Consider the following 19,378-nt stretch of genomic DNA (forward strand, 5'->3'; position numbering starts at 1 on the left):
TTGGAGGAAGGAGACCCACGTGGGTGGAAGAGAACTGGCCGCACCATCCGGATCGCTGCGACCGGATTGGTTGGGTGGAAAACGAGGGGGGAGGCGGGACAGTTCCAATGGACCGAGGTGGGGGGTGGGGAAGACCCCCCACACCCCACAAAAACGTATAATAACCGATGGGTGTGCTGTGTGCGCGCAGCAATCGGGGCTCAGCTGCAGCCCGGTCGGAATGCATGCGTATTTGGGAATTGCTTTTGCCAAGCGGTTTTCCTCGCGAGTCGGTGCAAAGTTGCGCCTTTCGGCTGCAGACCCGCCCCCGTGGTTTGTCTTTTAGGAACGACGCGCTGGCTAAATGCAACGACGGCTTAGAGTGAGAGGTGGGAAATGCCCAGAGGGTGGGAAAGCCGAGTTGCGTAAAGGCGCGGTTATCGGTTCGTAAAGGAAAGGAAGCTTCGCACGCGCGGTGCTTCGCGGGAGCAGGAGCCGCCGCGGCCTGCGCGGTCCCCAAGAGCTCTTTGCAGCGGTTGCAACCTCCCCCGCGCGCTGCACAAAACGACGAGGACGTTTGCATGCGATGGAGCCTCGGACGGCCATTTTCCCCCACTGGGAGAAGGAGCGCGCCCGTCTGCTGTAGAAAGCCCGCCCTGTCCCTGGAGCGAATCACGGGCAAGGCAGCGGGAAGTTGGAGAAATCAGTCCGCTTATTAACTCGAGATGGGAGGCCGCGGGTGCAACACAAAGACTTAGCTTGACGGGGGTCTGCGTTTACTCTGCCTCTCTCAGGGCGGAGAGTTCATGTGTGTTAGGTCTTCATCCTTGAAGCAATAAACAGGCTTTGGATATTGTTGATCAGCACCGTATATTGAAAAGGTACCGAAGCGCCCAGCGTCCAAGAAGCCACTTATGCCAGGCCTGGTTTTTGCACCCCTCTTTATGCAGAAATGAGCAGCCCCCCCTTCCCCCGAGAATGTGAGAAAGAGTTACATCGGAGCCTAGGAGTGCCCCAAGGTCGGGGACAGGTAGAGATAAAGCCAGTTGGCCCCCCCCCCCCCCCCCCGTCCCCACAGAGCAAGGGGAGAAATCCTGCTTCCCATGGGAGTCGAAGGTGTCAGGGATAAGCCTAGTTATGTACCAAGCGTGTGAAATCATGAAAGTAAGATCAAAGAAAGAATGTTCCATTAACAGAAAGGTTACATTTAACAGGCAGAAATGCATATATCTAAAGCAGTTACATTGGCAGGAACGCATCTCAATCACCCAGATACAATCACTGTCTATTTTATATAGCCATGGCCTGGAGTTAGGAATGCATCTCAATTAACTCGGTGCCACCCCTGGCAAACGGGAAGTTTGGAAATCTGCCTCCCTAGACAGAGCGCCTTTTGAAAAGGGTGGAGTTTTTCCCCTTCCAGAGATTCCTTAGGGTGGCCAGCTCTGGATTAGGGCAATTCCTGAAGATGTTGGAGTGGCTGGGCTAAGCTCTAGTTTGGAGATGAGTTATAATGCTCAGAGATATCCAGGCGCTCCCTGGAACTTGGCAACTGTAAGTCTTAGCAAAGCCCCACCCTGTTATACAATTGTACTCAGAACTTGAGACAAAATTCCTATTGGGGCTAATCAAAACAAAACTTTGATTTCAAGCTCATCTGAACTCTTTGTGGAGCCGGATGTCACAAGCCGTTCAAAACGGAGATTTTTTTTCTGGGTCCAGTTCTTAAGACCCAGTCAGGGTGTGGCTTGTGTTAAATGCAGCAGCATCGTTTTGTGCCTCGGGGTATGGTATTCAAAGGTTTGCTATCTCTGAAAATAGAGGCTATCTTTAGCAGTTATAATTACTAGCAAACTGTCCCGGTTGTAAAGTTGTGTAAGAGGAATTACACAACTTTAAGATTGATAATGAAACTGTTAAAGATCATCTATTTCTTGAGTCCATCATCAACCAAAAGGGAGACTGCAAGCAATCAGAAGGCGATTGAGACTGTAAAGGGTAGCCATGAAAGAGAGAGGAAAGATTCATAAATATAAGGATGTGTAACCAAGATCAAGATAATCCGTACCATACCAACGTATTCTCCATTATTGTGTATGAGTGAAAGCTGGACATTAAACAAAGCTGACAGGAAGAAAGCTGATTCTTTTACATGTTTGAAATTTTTACAGATATTGTCAACCACCAAACAGACAAACCAGTGGGTTCTAGATCAAATCCAGCCTGAACTCTCCAACCAACTACCGCCCTGTTTCGAACTTATTTCTGAGTAAGGTGGTTGAGAGAACGGAACAGTTGCAGGTATTCCTGGATGACACATCAGCCTTAGATTCATTCTAGTCTGGCCTCTGTCCTGGTCATGGGATACAAACCGAGCTGTGCCATCAAGAACAATATCTGTCGACAGCTGGATTGAGGTGGGTCAGTGCTGGTGGTGCTTTTAGATCTCACTGCAGCATTTGACACTGTTGATCATGATCCTTTGACCCACCCCCCTCACAGTTACAGGTGCGCAGGGCACAGTCTTAAATTGGCTGACTTTATCGGGGGGGGGGGGACCAGTGGGTAGCACTGGTGGAAGGAATGTCCCAGCGTCATCTGTGTGCAGGGTGCCACAGGGGGCAATCCTTCCTCCAATATTATTTGACATCTATATGCAACCTCTGGCACAGCTTTGATATATGCTGATGACCCAGCTTCTGTTGATGGAGGCTGCCCCGGTTATTTTGGTTCAGTGTTTGCACCAAACACTGGGCCAAATGATGTAGCCGGATGGCTATGTCAGAGCATGTTGAAATTAAATCCATCAAAGACAGAGGCCCTGTGGGCAGGATGAGGAGGGGCGCAAACTGTGGATTCACACTGCCGAATTTAGATGCTGAGGCTTTAACACATGCCTCATCCGTAAAGAGCCTGGGTGTGATCCTGTAGCACCTTCCTTATGAGGAGAGGCTGCAGCGTTTGGGACTTTTTAGTTTGGAGAGGAGATGTCTGAGGGGGATATGATTGAAGTCTATAAAATTATGCATGGGGTAGAAAATGTTGACAGAGAGAAATTTTCTCTCTTTCTCACAATACAAAAACCAGGGGGCATACATTGAAAATGCTGGGAAGAATTCGGATTAATAAAAGGATTATGTTTGGAATATGCTGCCACAAGCGATGGTGATGGCCACTAACCTGGATAGCTTTAAAAAGGGCTTGGACAGATTTATGGAGGAGAAGTCCATCTATGGCTACCAATCTTGATCCTCCTTGATCTGAGATTGCAAATGCCTTAACAGTCCAGGTGCTCGGGAGCAACAGCCACAGAAGGCCGTTGCTTTCACATCCTGCATGTGAGCTCCCAAAGGCACCTGGTGGGCCACTGCGAGTAGCAAAGTGCTGGGCTAGACGGACTCTGGTCTGATCCAGCAGGCTTGTTCTTATGTTCTTTTGGTTAGCCGTTTCCAGTTTGCAAGTTGCTGGATATTGCAAGCATAACATTTCCCATATGCTTTCTTTGAGAACATTGCGGTCTTTATCAATAGTAGCCTTGTTTACAGATTAAGAACAAACACATGTAAAATTCACATACGCTTGATATTTCTTTATGTGCACATTGAGTAATCCAAATGCATGTACAGTTGAATGTGTGACAGAAACAAAATCATTTATCCAAGTTCTACTAGTCCCTCATGTCATTCATAAAGTGAATGCATGTTTGCTGCTTCTTGCAAACCAGCATGCTAGAGGTATGTGCGTTTTGTTTGAACAAGACTGGGCCATAATTTAGAAGTGTAACTGTTAAAGATTTTATCCTACCTTTAACCATCCTACTTTTAAAGATTTTATCCCTCCTTCTCTCAGCTACTCCTTCTGAACCATATATACCAGGAACTCTTCTTTTCGTATGCTAAATATTTCTTGTGCAGCAGTCTGAGCAGTGAGCAATGCTCTGAGTGGGGACCCACTTTTTATGAGTGCATCCACATGAAGGTTTTTCCCTGCCTTGGTTCCAAGACTGCAGAGGAGGGGACTGGAAGGGTGTGTAGACCCAGCTTTTATCGACCACTTTCTAGTCTTTCTCCATCCGCAGTAGATCCTTTTTCAAACCTGTACAGCAGCCGCATGGCAGCTTTGCGCCTACTTTCATCTATCAGACACCATTTCCTTTGCAATTCCCCCTACCACACCACCAGAGGGCTTTTTTTAAAAAAAAGATTGATTTGCTAAAGTGCTGATTTAACTTCATTTAGGCTCTGCATTAGGGATCCAAAGTCTTTGCAAGTATCGTTTCTTTTGAATTCCTAGGTTTAATTTTTTAAAATTAAAGTTTCTAGCTTTTTTCATTGCACGATAGGTTTCTCAGAGACCAACCAAATTTTGGAGGCATAAGAATTCAAGAGGCAAAGGTGAGGTCCATCATCGCATCTCACAAACTTGTCTGATCAAGCAGACTATATTTATGTTGATACATACACTACGAATTCTTCAAACTTAAATCTCAATCTAAGGAGAGATTTTTATGCATTCCTGTGCACAAGCCAATATGGTCCAGGAGTCTTAGTTCTTAGTAAACATATAGGATCTGAATATGAACATTATAGTTGCAATTCTAAGTTAACGTTTACTAAGACTTAGCTTTTAGTAAACATGTAGGATCTGAATAGGAACGTTATAGTTGCAATGCAGTCTTATTTGCAATGCTGCACTTGCATTGAAACGGGGGAAACCCCATTTCAATATTCCTGTGCAGGAAACCCTATTTCAATGCAAGTGCATAGGACTGCGTTGCAAAAAGGATTCTGTATTGCATCTATAACGTTCCTATACTCTTGAGGCCTGTTCCATGAGAACTCTTTGAAATATGTCACGCTTGTTCCAGCTGTTTTATGGCAGAAATAAAATAGAACCGCCTCGAGGCCTGCCTGGTTACAAACAGTCGCCAAGGACGAGACCTGACAGGGCAGAAGCTCAACCCGGGACTGGGAAAGAGGCCAACAGTCTCAGTGGAGAAGTAACCGCGGAGAGGCAGGCAGGTTCGTCCGCTGCAGCGAAATTAAGCGGCCCGGCAGTTAACTCGACGAGAGTTCAACTCAATAGGATTTAGTACGGAGGAAAGCAAATGTCTCCCGGCGCGGGCGGGAGAAACCGCCGCAAGCCCCCTCCCCCCACCGGCGCCATTGCCCTTCCGCCCGCGCATCCTGATTGGCCCACGAGGCTCTCGGCCCCGCCCTCCCGTTGTTCCATTCGGCGCCGCAGCCGCGCCTGCGCCGCCGGGCTGCTCCCATTGGCGGACGGGACGCGTATATAAAACCGTCGCTGGCGCTGCCCGGATCTTTTCTCACAGCCGCCATTTTGCTTCTGTGGCCGCGTCGCCTGCTTCCCCCCCTTTTCCCGCTCGCGCTCTTTCTTTGACCGGTTTTGTGGTCCTTCTCGGCCTCCCCCTCCCCAGTTCCCTGTCTCCGCTATGGAGGACAACACCGACTACGGGAGTAGCAACAACAACAACGCTGCCGGCTCCGGCAGCGGCCAGGAAGACTTCGCCGAAGGCTCCAAGATCAACGCCAGCAAGAACCAGCAGGATGATGGGTAATAAGAGGGGGAGGGGTGGCTCACCTGGCGCCATTTTGGCCCATGAGACGAGGAAAGGGGCGGGGCTTGGCTTTCTCAGCGGCCTTTTTTGAAAAAAGCAGCCGCCACGTGACCCGGCTGTTCCCTTTGGCCGCCTCCCTCCCCTGCCTGGAATTCCCCTTTGTGTCTCTCCCCTCCCCCCTTGTCCTGGCGCGCTGGCCCGGGCTTCGAAGTGGGCGGGGCTGGGGAGGTACTGTGACGTAACCGCCAGCCTATAAGAACTCGAAGGGGCGGGGTTACATCGGGAGGTGGCCTGAAGTGCCCGAGGGGGAGGGGGAGGGGGAGGGGGAGGGGGAGGGAGACCTTGGTGCCGTGTGCACAAGAAGAGGCGGAGCCATCGGAGTGGAGCATGGCGAGGATGGGCACGCGGGTGTCTGCGGGAGAACCAGCGGGGTATGTGATGGAGGGAGTTTTGACTCTTGAAAGTTGGTGCCGGGGAAATGTTGCCGGGGGGGAGGGCATATTCTTAGTGATGGTTGCCCCGTAGAGAGTGGAGAAGGCGTTTTTGCTGAAATTCGTCTTTTGATCGTGGGCTAAAGACAGGAGCTCTGTTTTCCTGTTTCTTCTGGTAATTTTATTAGGTTCTGCTCCTTTCTATTACCGCTTGTCTCTTCCTTTCTGGCCCAAGTCACAAGATCTGTGGAATATTTTAAAGACAAACAGATGTGCTGTTTTTGTGCTGGAAGCGACTTTCTCATCATTCCATAAGAAATGGCCTGATAAAGGTGTCACAAGCCGGTTATGGCTGCAACCAAAACTCCGTGGGTATCCTCTGGAATCTCCCTGTGCCTCTTAATAAACTGAACAGCCACTGATTGGCTGTGGTGATGCTGTGTTTCACCAACAGGAAATCAGCGTCTTATAGTACAATTCTATACAGTGTTAGTCCATTCTAAGCTGATTGCAATGAATGGACTTTAGGATTCCACTGTACGTACACATTCTACAGAATTTTGGGTTTTAAGGGACATGAATGGGACTTTTTAGGCCAGTTACTTGTAAGGAGTGTCCATTTCTTCCATTCATATGCATGACCCCAAGATCATTGATTCTAAATGGTTGACTTGTTTGCCCTACAGCCATGCTAAAGTTTGCATTTGTTTTGCTTGTAAGAAGTTAAGGGAAGATAGTGATTGAGCTTTTAACTGTTGAAGCTTTAGTTTAAAGCTTTTCTTCTGCCAACTGCTGGATTTCCCAGTTACAGATGAGGATATGAGTTTGAAAAGGTGATATGGGGATTGTACTTTATTCTGAGGTGAACACATGTAAAGTTTCATAACTTTTTGTAACTTGCATTAAATCTAAGAGTAGATTGCCTTTCCTTGAGATAGTATAGTTGTGGTTAAGAGCTGGATGGAGGATACTAGAGTTCAATTTCCCTTTCAATTACAGTGTGTACTGGGTGACTTTGGGTTGCCCACTACTTTTTCAGCCAAATCGGTCTCAGGCTTCTGATAAGCAGGGGTGTCAAACTTGTGGCCTCCAGATGTTCATGAACTACAATTCCCATCAGTCCCAACATGAGCATTGGCTATACTGGCAAGGACTGATGGGAATTGTAGTTCATGAACATCTAGAGGGCCGCAAATTCGACACTCTTTAAACTGTTAGTCAGATTTTTGAGTAGACAAATATTTGTCAGTAAAAAAATATTCTGGCAAAATATAAAACAAGCAACCATTTTAGAACTTTGAAAAGAAACTCATGAACTTTAGTAATGAGGCTTGACAATTTATTGCTTGTGATTTTCTCTTGGTGTGCTTGCGCACAAAGCCCTATAGATGTTGCTGAAAATGAAATATTGCTTGCATTAAGTTTAGGGACATATGCCTTCAAAAATGCAGTATTACTACACATTTTTTTGAAATTTGAATTTACCTCTATATGTGAACCTAGTTGTAAGTTTGCAGTTTAATCTGTTCTTTCCTCTAGTTAGAGTATACATATTTACACGAGAAGCCCAAATGTATGTGTTAATGGGTTTTGTTTGTAATGCATTGATATGATTGCTTTATGGGATTTCAACTTTATCAGCCATCTTGAGTGTTCTAATGGAAAACAGGGTTATCAGCGTACCAATATTACTAGTTATTTACTTAAAACATTTATTTGCGGCCTTCCTAACTAGATAGCGTCCCCATAGAACTGCACATCCAAACACTGAAATGGAATTTACAATATATGTAACAGCCAGTTCAAAACAAGACATGTACACTTAAAGCACAGGAAGGGTGGAGGACTAATAATAACAGTTACTTGGGTAATTTTACATCAAACAAAGTCTTCAACCATTAGCAGAGGACAATGTTAGAGGGAGACAGACAGGTCTCCCTGTGCAGGGAGTCAGAACATTTTGGCACCACAAGCAAGAAGTCCTTTTTTTCTCAGCTTGCCTAAAGCAAGGTGTCCAAAGATGCCCAAAGTGGATGGGTAGGCTCATGTAGAAGGAGGTGGCCCTTACTAGCTCCAAGCCATAGATGGCTTTAAAGGTTGATACTAGCACTTTGAATTGGGCCTGGAAGCAAATTGGGAGCCTGCGCAGATGGAGCGATTGCAGGGATGTGTGAATAAAGCATCACTCCAATACAACTTGTGTTCTTGCTTTGCAGCAAAATGTTTATTGGAGGCCTGAGCTGGGATACAAGCAAGAAGGACTTGACTGAATACTTGTCTCGTTTTGGAGAAGTAGTGGACTGCACAATTAAGACAGATCCTGTCACGGGCCGGTCCAGAGGCTTTGGGTTTGTGCTTTTCAAAGATGCTGCCAGTGTGGAGAAGGTATGAAGTCACATTGTATGCAGCTGTACTGAATGTGTTTGTATGCTTGCATGAATGTTTTTTGCCCTGGAAATAATGTTCATATGTATCTTTCTAGGTATTGGAACTGAAAGAACATAAGCTGGATGGCAAGTTAATAGATCCCAAAAGAGCAAAAGCTCTGAAGGGGAAAGAGCCACCCAAAAAAGTGTTTGTTGGTGGACTGAGTCCAGATACATCTGAGGAGCAAATCAAAGAATACTTTGGCGGCTTTGGAGAGGTATGGTCCAGTGGCCTGTTGTGGGCACCACCAGTGTGAATATTAGGTCTGCAGTTGAGGACCGTTGTGTATCTTTTTTCTTGCCATCGTCACATATGACTTATGGTGACCTTTGGTGGGGTTTTCAAGGGCAGAGACGTTTTGGAGGTGGTTTGCAATTGCCTGTCTTTGTGTCACTTCCCTGCCACTGCTTGGAGGTCTTCCATCAAATAATTGCTGGGGTCAGGGCTGAGAGTGTGCACCAGCAAACTTCCATGGTGCAAGTGGGAATTTGAAATTTGGTTTCCCAGATCCTGATCCTTTTGCTGAAAACAATACAAGAAGAAGAAGAGTTTGGATTTATATCCCCCCCTTTCTTTCCTGCAAGGAGACTCAAAGGAGCTTACAATTTCCTGTTTTCTCTCCCCCCCCCCCCCCGCGGCAACAAACACCCTGTGAAGTGGGTGAGGCTGAGAGAGCTCCAAAGAACTGTGACTAGCCCAAGGTCACCCAGCTGCCATGTGTTGGAGTGCACAAGCTAATCTAGTTCCCCGAATAAGCCTCCACAGCTCAAGTGGCAGAGCAGGGAATCAAACCTGGTTCTCCAGATTAGAGTGCTTCTGGTTTTAACCACTACAAGAGGGTTATTCTAGTCTAAGTTCATTTGTATCAGTGGACTCAGATTGGAGTAACTCTGCATAGATTGCACTATTGAAGCTTACCACAGTAATTTAGAATTTTAGACCTCAATAAGGTTCAGAGCTCCAGAAAAGAAGAATAATTGGGAGAGATGCAGTGGTTTAATTGGGAGTAAGTTGTTTCAAAATATTGATAGTGCTTACTGCTGTTGTACTGTTGGAGTGTATGTCCTTAAGTTAAAGAAACAGATCCGTGGCCTGAAGGCCTTTAAAATCTGTGGACAGGCAGGGTAGAAAGAGGAGCAGTAAAAAGTGGGGAGGCAAACAGCTTAAATCTTCAATTGTTAAGTACTTTTCATGGTTTTGGTGTAAAATTGGTCACTTTCGTAAAGGAGAAATTTTCATACGATATCATGTTTGATCTTGAGATGAAATTCATGACACATGTCACAGGTAGAAGGGCTGTAGGGGAAGGTCTGCCATCAGTGAGAGGCATTAGAGAAGAAGAAAATATGAGGCCCATCATTCAACGGATTGCTTTAAGGGAAGGACGGGGCGTTCTATGTTGCTTCAGCACATAACTGTTTGCTGTGAATTTCAGATTGAAAATATCGAGCTTCCCATGGACACAAAGACAAACGAAAGGAGGGGTTTTTGTTTCATCACATACACAGATGAAGAGCCAGTAAAGAAGTTGTTGGAAAGCAGATACCATCAGATTGGTTCTGGCAAGGTATTGGCACTCAGTTTTACGAACGACGCTTTGCCTGTCCCCAAAACGACTGACTAAGGACATAAGCTCCCTTCGTGACATTAAAGTTAAGCCATTTGTGTTTCCTTAGTGCGAGATCAAAGTAGCGCAGCCCAAAGATGTGTATAGACAGCAGCAGCAGCAACAGAAGGGAGGCAGAGGCACTTCGTCTGGTGGGCGTGGTGGTTCCCGAGGACGCGGCCGGGGTAAGTGCGGTTTCGGTCTGGAGTGGTCTGTTGAAAATGCACTGTCAGGAACAAAGGGGAAGTGAGTTGTGTTCCTAACCTGTTGCAGAAAAGGAGAGGAACACTGCTCTCCATTGTTGGTATGCAAAGTTTGTCATCTCGTCTTCCAGTGCTGAGCTAGACCCAAAACTGTGAAGTGTGGTTTTAAAACAGGCGTATTGTGTGCTTGAGCAGCTTGGCATTTTTCCCAGTCGAGCCATAACAGGGCTAGGTTTTTTTTTAACGAGTTGTCACTTCATTTTAGGTCAAGGCCAGAACTGGAACCAAGGCTACAATAACTACTATGATCAAGGATATGGAAGTTACAACAGTCCTTACAGCGATCAGAGCTACAGCAGCTATGGCGGATACGATTATTCTGGGTATAACTACCCAAGTTACGGCTATGGCCAGGGATATGCTGACTACAGTGGTAAGGATGTTTTCTCTCCCATTTGCAATAGCCTCTCTCTGCCATAGGATTCTCCTCTTCAGCCAGCATGATGTAATGGTTAAGAGCTGGTAGACTCTAATCTGGAGAACCAGGTTTGATTCCCCACTCCTCCACCTGAGTGGCAGAAGCTTATCTGGTGAACCAGATGTGTTTCCTTCCGCACTCCTAAATTCCTTCTTGGTGATCTTGGGCTAGTCACAATTCTTCGGAACTCTCTAAGCCTCACCAACCTCACAGGGTGTTTGTTGTGGCGGGGGGGAGGAGCTTATAAGCCACCTTCAGTCTCCTGACAGGAGAGAAAGGTGGGGTATAAATCCAAACACTTCTTTTTCTTTCCCTGGAGAATTGAGAGCTCCAGCGGATTAGTGGAAGGTGTCCCTAATGTAACTCTTGGTGGCTACAATTCTTAAGGCTTTTTTTGTCATATGTTGTGGCAATTGGCAAGAAGAAGAGGAGTTTGGGTTTACATCCCCCCCTTTCTCTCCTGTAGGAGACGCAAAGGGGCTTACAATCTCCTTGCCCTTCCCCCCTCACAACAACACCCTGTGAGATGGGTGGGGCTGAGAGAGCTCCGAGAAGCTGTGACTAGCCCAAGGTCACCCAGCTGGCCTGTGTGGGAGTGTACAGACTAATCTGAATTCCCCCGATAAGCCTCCACAGCTCAGGCGGCAGAGCAGGGAATTAAACCTGGTTCCTCCAGATCAGAGTGCACCTGCTCTTAACCTCCTACACAAATTGCAAGATGTTCTAGAGCAGTTGTAATTAAAGTTTGGCATAGAGGGGTATGTGCACAAGATTAAAAATAAATCCCAGGCGGATGATAAAAACAGTATCATCTTTTTATAAATTTTCTCATAATTGACAGGTAAAAAACAAATAGAGAGCAGAAAAAAAGAAAGAAAAAAACAATACAGCTACCCAGAAACCGTATGGGTATTATTTCTAGCACATTGTATCTATCTCAAGATTACAAAACTGATATATTGTGCATATCACAGAGCCCTTCGGGGGAGGGTGGTATACAAAACTAATAAATAATAATATAGTTTGAGAGAACATTACATGCTTTTAAAGTTTATGACCTTCTGTTCATTGGCTCTAAAGCATAGATAATAAACAATTCCTTGTATCTTAGAGAAATAGAGTTCCCAGTAACTCTAGCATATTGGATCTGTTCTCAGTCAAGTTTTGGTAGCTGGATTTGAGATTATTTTTTCTCTCTCGATAGGACAGCAAAGCACATACGGAAAGGCATCCCGAGGTGGCGGTAATCACCAAAATAACTACCAGCCATATTAAAGGAGCACTGGAGGAGAAACAGGTGTGTAGTGAGCGATAGCGTCACCCTCCGTACCTCTAATCTAATTTAAAGATCAATAGACAAACAAGTAAAAACTGCTTTCTCGAATAGCCTGACTCTTCTTTTTTAAAAATGAAAACGCTTGTTTAAAAGATGTGTTTAAAAACCCTTTGCTTTAAGTGTCTATAGATCTTTAACTCTGTTAAAAGGTGGTTCGCCGTCCTTAGTACCTTCAGAGAAACATAAGAGTTTTTCTGCTTACAATGTGTACCAGGTGGTGTAGAGGAATAATTAAAACTTTGTAGAAGTGTTAACCAACAGGTAAAGTACTGAAATGGGTACAACTTAAGCAAAACAAGATTGTTGTCTTCTAACTCTGACATTATACCTTGTTTGTACCCGCCAGCGGGAACTTCATTGCAGGCCGTGTGTCACCCTGACCACGTCTATCTCTGGGGGTCGCACGTTGCAGGCAGAGCGCAAGGCATACACCAGAAAACGCTGTCCTGTGGTATGGTCTCTTCCAACTTCATGTACCAGCGTAAAGATTAAAGTGGAAAACTTCAGACTTTGGCTTCTTTTTTTAAACAAAAATCTTCTTTGAAGATTTCTAAGTGTCTTTAACTTAAAATGGTTTTTTACAGGAGTTAAAGTGCATAAATGCCTTTACAGCTTAATCATTTTTGGTCTTCTGTTTAGTGTTGTATATCAATTGTGGAACCTCATTTTAAGTGTTCGTTCTTTAAGATTTAATGCTTGCTTTTTTCTTTTTATAGCTTAGTGAAATCTACAAACCAAAACGAACTTTTAAATCTGGGAACATTAAAGATCATATGCAAGCTGCAAGGCTGTATTTGAATCACCTGGCTAACAATTTTCCTTGGTGTAATTGCCACTTTTTCTTTCCCACTAGCCGTTGAAGCCGTGAAAGGCTCTTCTACAGCTTGGTTTTTAGGAAACCAAGAACTTCTCTTTCTGAGTCTCTACAGTTCTCTGAAACAGCTCCCTCGTTTGAGCTGAACCGGTTCATCTGGGCACGTAAAGCCTAATTGGGTCATCAGAGAGATTTCATGTCAACAGATATGCATATGATCTTTAACAGTGAAGCGAGGAATAAATAAAGGACTTAAAGCAGTTCATGAAAATGGACCTTTTAAAATGCTTGTAAAGGTTTCACAGGCCTCATAATGGTTTTGTCTTGGTTTTGTAGGTGGAGATTCAACAACAAAGCCATCTTGCGGAACATCAGGACTCGACTTGGAGGGTGGTCTTCGTGACATGATTATTTTGTAAAAGACTTTTAGTGTCCGACACAGCAGTGTCCAACTGTACATAGTGGCCGACTAGTTTTCTTTATGGTTTTTACTTTGTCCTTTTCGTCATCCGTGTTTATGATGCAAACGTGGTTTTTGTGTTTATACAATTTTTATTTGTATATTTTCATGTTGACCGATTCCCAAATAAAATGCTTCTGTGATTGCTGCCTTCTGAATTCAGACTGTGTTGCAGCATGGTTAACGTTGGTGAGAATTGGCTCAGCGTGCCGAACGTGGTGCGCCAAGTTACAGCTGATGCTCGGATGTACAGGGGGACGTTCCATACGTGCGACATTTCCTGGTTTTCGGCATCCTGCACGGCATTGCAGCATGACTACTCGGTGCCCTGACTTTTAATGGCAATATCACAATGTGGTGAAGGATTGATTGCCTTGGTTTAGGACAGAAGCAAATAAATGTGCTTTGGTGCATATGTAGTTCCTTGAATGTTTGTGAAAGGGATTGCTGTAAAGGAGCCATGGCTTGAGAGTTTTGAGAAACTATCTGTTGCCTCCTCTGAGATGCCCATAAATAAAGGGGCTTAGAAGACCACCTGGAGACCTGCTGTTGAATAAAAAAGAATGCTAAAACAGAGATTCTATCTACCTTGCTACTGAAAACCCCCACATGGTATTTGTTAGATCATTACTGCTAAACAGTTTGGTGTGGTTAACATGGCACCGTATATCACTGGATATGTGGGGACAGATCAAATGTGTTAACTTCCCTCATCAGTAGAACCTATTGGCGGGGAGGGGGTTGAGGTATATGTCTAAATTTTGGGAGATCATCGCTTTAAATTCATGGAGAGGTGGTAGGGAGGCCATTTCAGTTCTTCCATCTGCCAACTGGACTATTGCCATTTTTCAGTTGGAGATGTCGACTCCTGCCTGTTTGCAGTAGCTTTGTTCTTTGCCTCGCAACTAATTTTGCCCAGCGCTGATCTACCAGTTTGTGACTTGGACGCGGTCTTGTCAGTTTGACTTCAGGTAACGGTGTGTAGAATGCACAGCCAACCAGAATAAACCTTAATTCATTTAACTGTTTGTTGATTTATGCTTATTCCTGGCCTGTGCTCCCTGTGAACCCAATTGTATTCCAGTTACAGTCTGCTTTTGATAAGTAGTTGTCAGTGGCTGACAAGTGGAGTGTTGGCAGTGGGTGTGTCTTGGAAATGCTGTTCTGAAGTGAAAATAGGCACTTTTACCCAAGTATACCATACAATTACCATCTTGTCACTACAAGTGTAGGAATTGACAATAAGTAATGAAGATGGCTGTTAAGTGAAGTGTGAAAACACTGCTCAGCTGGGCGTATGTGAAGGCAAAAATAGTTTTGGCTCTCAACCCTGTTTTTTAATATAGTCTCCCACTTGCGTTCTGAAAACATTACTTTCAGATAGAAGATAAGTGCATTTTATTTAGAAGATGTGTATTTTGTATTTGGAAGGACTTTGTATGTAACATTGGGAAGAAGTTTTGGCTTAAATCTACATGCTAAACATTCTCCAAAGCCATACACTTAACAAAACAAAAGCAGGAGAAAGCTACAGCTGTCTTTAATTAGCTTTCCATATTGCTTGCCTCCAGCTTACAGACTTCTCATTCTAGTGTCTCGGTCATCAATTTGGTTGTTAGCAGATTCTTGCCTCCCTCCAGTTCCAACAGATGCAATGTCCAAAGGAATATTTGCCTTGTTTCAGTGATCTTGTTGAAAGAACCTGGAAGTTGGGATTAAAACAAGCCGGCATAACGGTAGCGTTTAAATAATTCCTCATTCAAAGCTGAGGTTGCCCCCTTTTTTCTTGCGGTCAAGTTTAAAGAGAAGCCGTTTTTTAAAAGCCAGCTTGCTGTGGAGAGAATTCTGCGAAGCTTGTTTTCCAGCTAGTACAAAGTTGTGCCAACTGTTGGATCTGATGGTATGTGTGTCGGTGCTCTTATTGCCACAGCCACATGGCCTGGAAAACCCACCACAACCACTCTTACTGCCAGTTTACCTGCTGTTCAGATGCACACTTTTATCTGAACATTCCCAAGACCCTATGGCCTCTACTTCAAAAGTTCTATGGTACCCTAGAGTGGATGACTGTTATACAAAATGAAAGCAACATCTTGTAGTTAACCTTGTTTCCGTCCTGTATTCCATCGGAGGAACTCATGTTCATTTTCACACACTATCAGGTTGGAGAAATAGTCTTGAAAATTACAGTAGAATCCAAGGTTAAATATATTAATGCTGTCATACAGCAGCCCTGCAGTACACTCCAACTTTATGATGTGTTTTTAAACAAGTTGAGGGAAATGTTAGCAACTTGTAGCTGTTGGGGATACGGAGGTATAGGTACTAGGGCGAAAATAAGCACTCACAGCCAGGTATTGCTGAAGCTTTAGTGATAGTATAGGAATTCTGTACTTTGTACAATGTAATCCTAAACACGTCTGCTCAGGTGTGTTGACTACAGGCTTATTTATGGCTCTTCTATGAAAGGACTTAGTATTTTGAAAACCCTAATACAATCAGTGTAGCAATACCAGTATCTGGCATAGAAGCTGGACTATCAAGGATATGAAAAACATGAGTTTATCAGCCTGTTTTTCTACTTGGGGACCAATCTGTAATGAACAGATGGAACTTTAATTGGCACAGAGCAGCTTTCACAGCAGGGCATAGTGGGAGTGGTGGTGCCATAAATACTTCTGTTCATCCTTGAAGTTCTTAAATTAAACTTGGAAGCTTAACAGGCAGCCAGTGAAAGGGCTATCCAGACAGGTGAGATTTATCTGTTGCTGTTTGCTCCATATACCAAACAAGGTAGACACTTTGTGAGGTAAATGGGGCTGAGAGAGTTCTGAATGAACTGACTAGCCTTACAAGTCATAGTCCATCCTGGAGGCTAATTTGGTGTGGATTGTTGTGGCTAGATCAGCTGAGTTAGGGAACTAACATATACTAGCTGGAAGTACTCATTCTGATTTATTATATTTATATACCGCCCTCCCCAAAGGCTCAGGGCGGTGTCCATCAATAATAAAACAATTTAAAACATATAATTTACATAAAATAATACATAAAACCAAGACTACAGATGGCTTCAACCCCTCCCTCCCCCCCTTTATATACCCACGGGAGGCCAGATGTTCTTATGGCGGAGTTGACATCATCCCAGCTGGCCAAACGCCTGGCGGAACAGGTCCGTTTTACCAGGTAGGGGCCAGAGCCGTAAAGGCCCTGGGCCTTGTAGAGGCCAGCCGGATCGCCTTGGGGCCAGGGATCACCAGTAGGTCCGCCTCCGATGAGCGGAGGGGCCTAGAAGTGCGATATAGGGAGAGACGGTCCCTCAGATAAACAGGGCCAAGGCCGCGAATGGCTTTGAAGGTCAATACCTTAGCTAAGTTAATTTGTTTACCCAGTATTGTTTGGTCTAGTACAGGGGTAGGGAACCTGCGGCTCGCCAGATGTTCAGGAACTACAATTCCCATCAGCCTCTGTCAGCATGGCCAATTGGCCATGCTGGTAGGGGCTGATGGCAATTGTAGTTCCTGAACATCTGGAGAGCCGCAGGTTCCCTACCCCTGGTCTAGTAGAATTGCCAGAGCTTGCTAAGTCAGTCAGTTAAGCCCCATACAGTACCCCCAAAGTCAACCAATGACCATCTCTATCTCAGTCAGGATCCATGTTCTCCATTAAGCCACTTGACCTGAATTGCCCAGCAGTTGATATTCGTACAGTATTTAAATAGAGCTACAGCAGCCTATTGACATTGGAGTAAGTCTATGTTTTCGTCATGGCCCAGAAGCTTAATTCATATATGAAAGTGACATTTGAAGTGGCAGAACATACTGTGCTTTAGACTATAGATAAAGGTAAATGTTTGGAATGCCAATTTGTGTTAAACTCTGAGCCCTTTGGGGGAGAGCGGTTTATTAAGTCGAATGAATGATATACTGGGCAAAGTATAGACTTGCATAATTGGGTTACAAACATTGCACTGTGTTGGCACTGCATTGGTTGCCTAAAAAAGGAGCAAGGGTATAATAAAATGTTTTCTTACATAAATGGATTGGGATTGTTCTAAACCAGTGGTTCTCAACCTTCCTAATGCCGCGACCCTTTAATACAGTTCCTCCTGTTGTGGTGACCCCCAACCATAAAATTATTTGTGTCTAGGTTCCTAAGACCATTGGAAATATGTGTTTTCCGATGGTTTTAGGCGACCCCTGTGAAAGGGTTGTTCGACCCCCAAAGGGGTTGCGACCCACAGGTTGAGAACCGCTGTTCTAAACAGACATCAGCATAGCATGGAAGATGCTGTGATTGACAGATCCCCCGCCCATGCTCACAGTGCTGCTATTTTGGCATTATTAAATAGCAATAGTTTAAACACTGAAGGTTGGGGTACCTGACCTTTTTGAGCCTGCAGGGATTTTTGGAATTTCTATTTACGTACATTTATTCCCTGTCCTTTACCACGGTCTCAGGGTGGCTTACAATAAAAACCATACAATAGTAAAAGTCCAACAATAGTAAAATTGCAATAAACCCCCATCCTAAAAACTCAAATATAATCTAAAATGTCCCACACCCACCACATCCACAAAAATGGGGTGTATGGACACCTTGAGGCCTCCTCCCAGAGGGGAAAACAGCCAAATGTCTGCATGAAGAGGATGGTCTTGGCCAGGCACCAAAGAAACTAGGTGTCTGGTGAACCTCTGGAGGGAGGGCATTCCACAGTGTAGGGGCCACTGTAGAGAAGGCCCTCTGGGCTGCCCTCCCTCACCTCAGAAGGGGGTGGGACTGCCAGGTGGGCCTCCCCCTCTGATCTCAATATATCCACCAGTTGAAACAGAGTTGGTGTTAAGGGAGTAGAGCTTTGGTGGTTTCAGTCTTTTCTGACTAATCAGACACACAGAATTTCTACCAGAGAAGCAGAATCAATTGGGATTTATTTGTTGTTTATACAATATCTTCCCCAATGAGGACCCAAAATGCAGTGGGATAGTGGTTAAGAGCAGGTGCACTCTAATCTGGAGAACCGGGTTTGATTCCCTGCTCTGCCACTTGAGCTGTGGAGGCTTATCTGGGGAACTAGATTAGCCTGTGCACTCCAACACATGCCAGCTGGGTGACCTTGGGCTAGTCACAGATCTTCTGAGCTCTCTCAGCCCCATCTACCTCACAGGATGTTTGCAGGGGGGGGGGGAGGAGAGAAGGGAAAGGAGCTTGTAAGCTCCTTACAGGAGAGAGGGGGATGGGTATAAATCCAAACTCTTCTGTCTGATCTCCATTTTATCCTCACGACAACCCTGCGAGATAGATTAGTCGGTCATTGTTACTGGCCCAACGTGACCAGTAGGTTTCCTGGCAAAGTGGAGATTTAAACCTTGGTCTCCCAAACAGTAGTCTATCTATAAAATAGGTTTCTGAACTCTGGGTTCAGAAGATTTGGAAGGGTACTCTGGGGTAGGCAGTGGTTGGAGAGGGACTTTAGTGATATGACCCTTCAACATAGCTATTTTCCCCTGGAGAACTGATCTCTGTAGTATGGAAACCAGCTGTATTCTGGGAGATCTCCAGGCCTTTCTTGCACCTTTGCAAACTTAATAAAATCACATCACAAACGCAGTTCTTTGCTGTGCCTGTCACCCATTAGGCAACGCACAGAAGTGGTTTATCCATTTCTGTATCCTGCTTCCTGCAGTGTTTTCTGACCCCTGCGGCTGCTCTGCACCAGCACTTTTCTCTCATATATTATTCAGAAGTCTCTCTTCAACTGCGCACGCTCAGGCGCTGGTTCTCAGGTCCATTTAGCAGAGACAAACTGGAGCAAAACAGCCTTTTATTTGCAAGAAGGGCAGCTCTTGCAACCACCAGCTTTAGCTAACATGTCACAACTGGGAACTGAAACCAAGAGCTCCACCCAATGGGGCCAAATGAAATCACAAAGATAATAGAGGGAGTCTGTTCCATTACGCGCACACACAAACAAACAGATATACAACAGATACACAAACACAGAGACATACACATATATACACACAGAGAGATATATTATGTCACAGAAAACGGCTGCATTCTGGGAGA

The 19,378-nt window shown here is 44.9% G+C and overlaps 1 protein-coding gene across 2 annotated transcripts; it reads left to right on the forward strand.

Moving 5' to 3' along the window:
• The first annotated feature begins 5,290 nt into the window (after window positions 1–5,290).
• HNRNPDL (heterogeneous nuclear ribonucleoprotein D like) lies at window positions 5,291–13,725 on the forward strand. 2 transcript variants are annotated; one of them, XR_007245558.1, is made up of 9 exons: window positions 5,291–5,553; window positions 8,205–8,373; window positions 8,471–8,632; window positions 9,851–9,982; window positions 10,092–10,206; window positions 10,490–10,657; window positions 11,907–11,999; window positions 12,385–12,489; window positions 13,189–13,273. XR_007245558.1 is itself a non-coding variant. In XM_048508791.1 (8 exons), the coding sequence occupies exons 1-7, from the start codon at window positions 5,432–5,434 to the stop codon at window positions 11,975–11,977; spliced, it is 939 nt and encodes a 312-aa protein (XP_048364748.1). In that variant the 5' UTR covers window positions 5,292–5,431; the 3' UTR covers window positions 11,978–11,999; window positions 13,189–13,725. The 2 variants fall into 2 exon arrangements, 1 of the variants encoding a protein (XP_048364748.1); XM_048508791.1 differs by lacking the exon at window positions 12,385–12,489 and having other exon boundaries at window positions 5,292–5,553; window positions 13,189–13,725.
• Window positions 13,726–19,378: the final 5,653 nt, after the last annotated feature.

The sequence above is a fragment of the Sphaerodactylus townsendi genome, linkage group LG10, assembly GCF_021028975.2.
Source record: "Sphaerodactylus townsendi isolate TG3544 linkage group LG10, MPM_Stown_v2.3, whole genome shotgun sequence".
Classification (NCBI taxonomy): domain Eukaryota; kingdom Metazoa; phylum Chordata; class Lepidosauria; order Squamata; family Sphaerodactylidae; genus Sphaerodactylus; species Sphaerodactylus townsendi.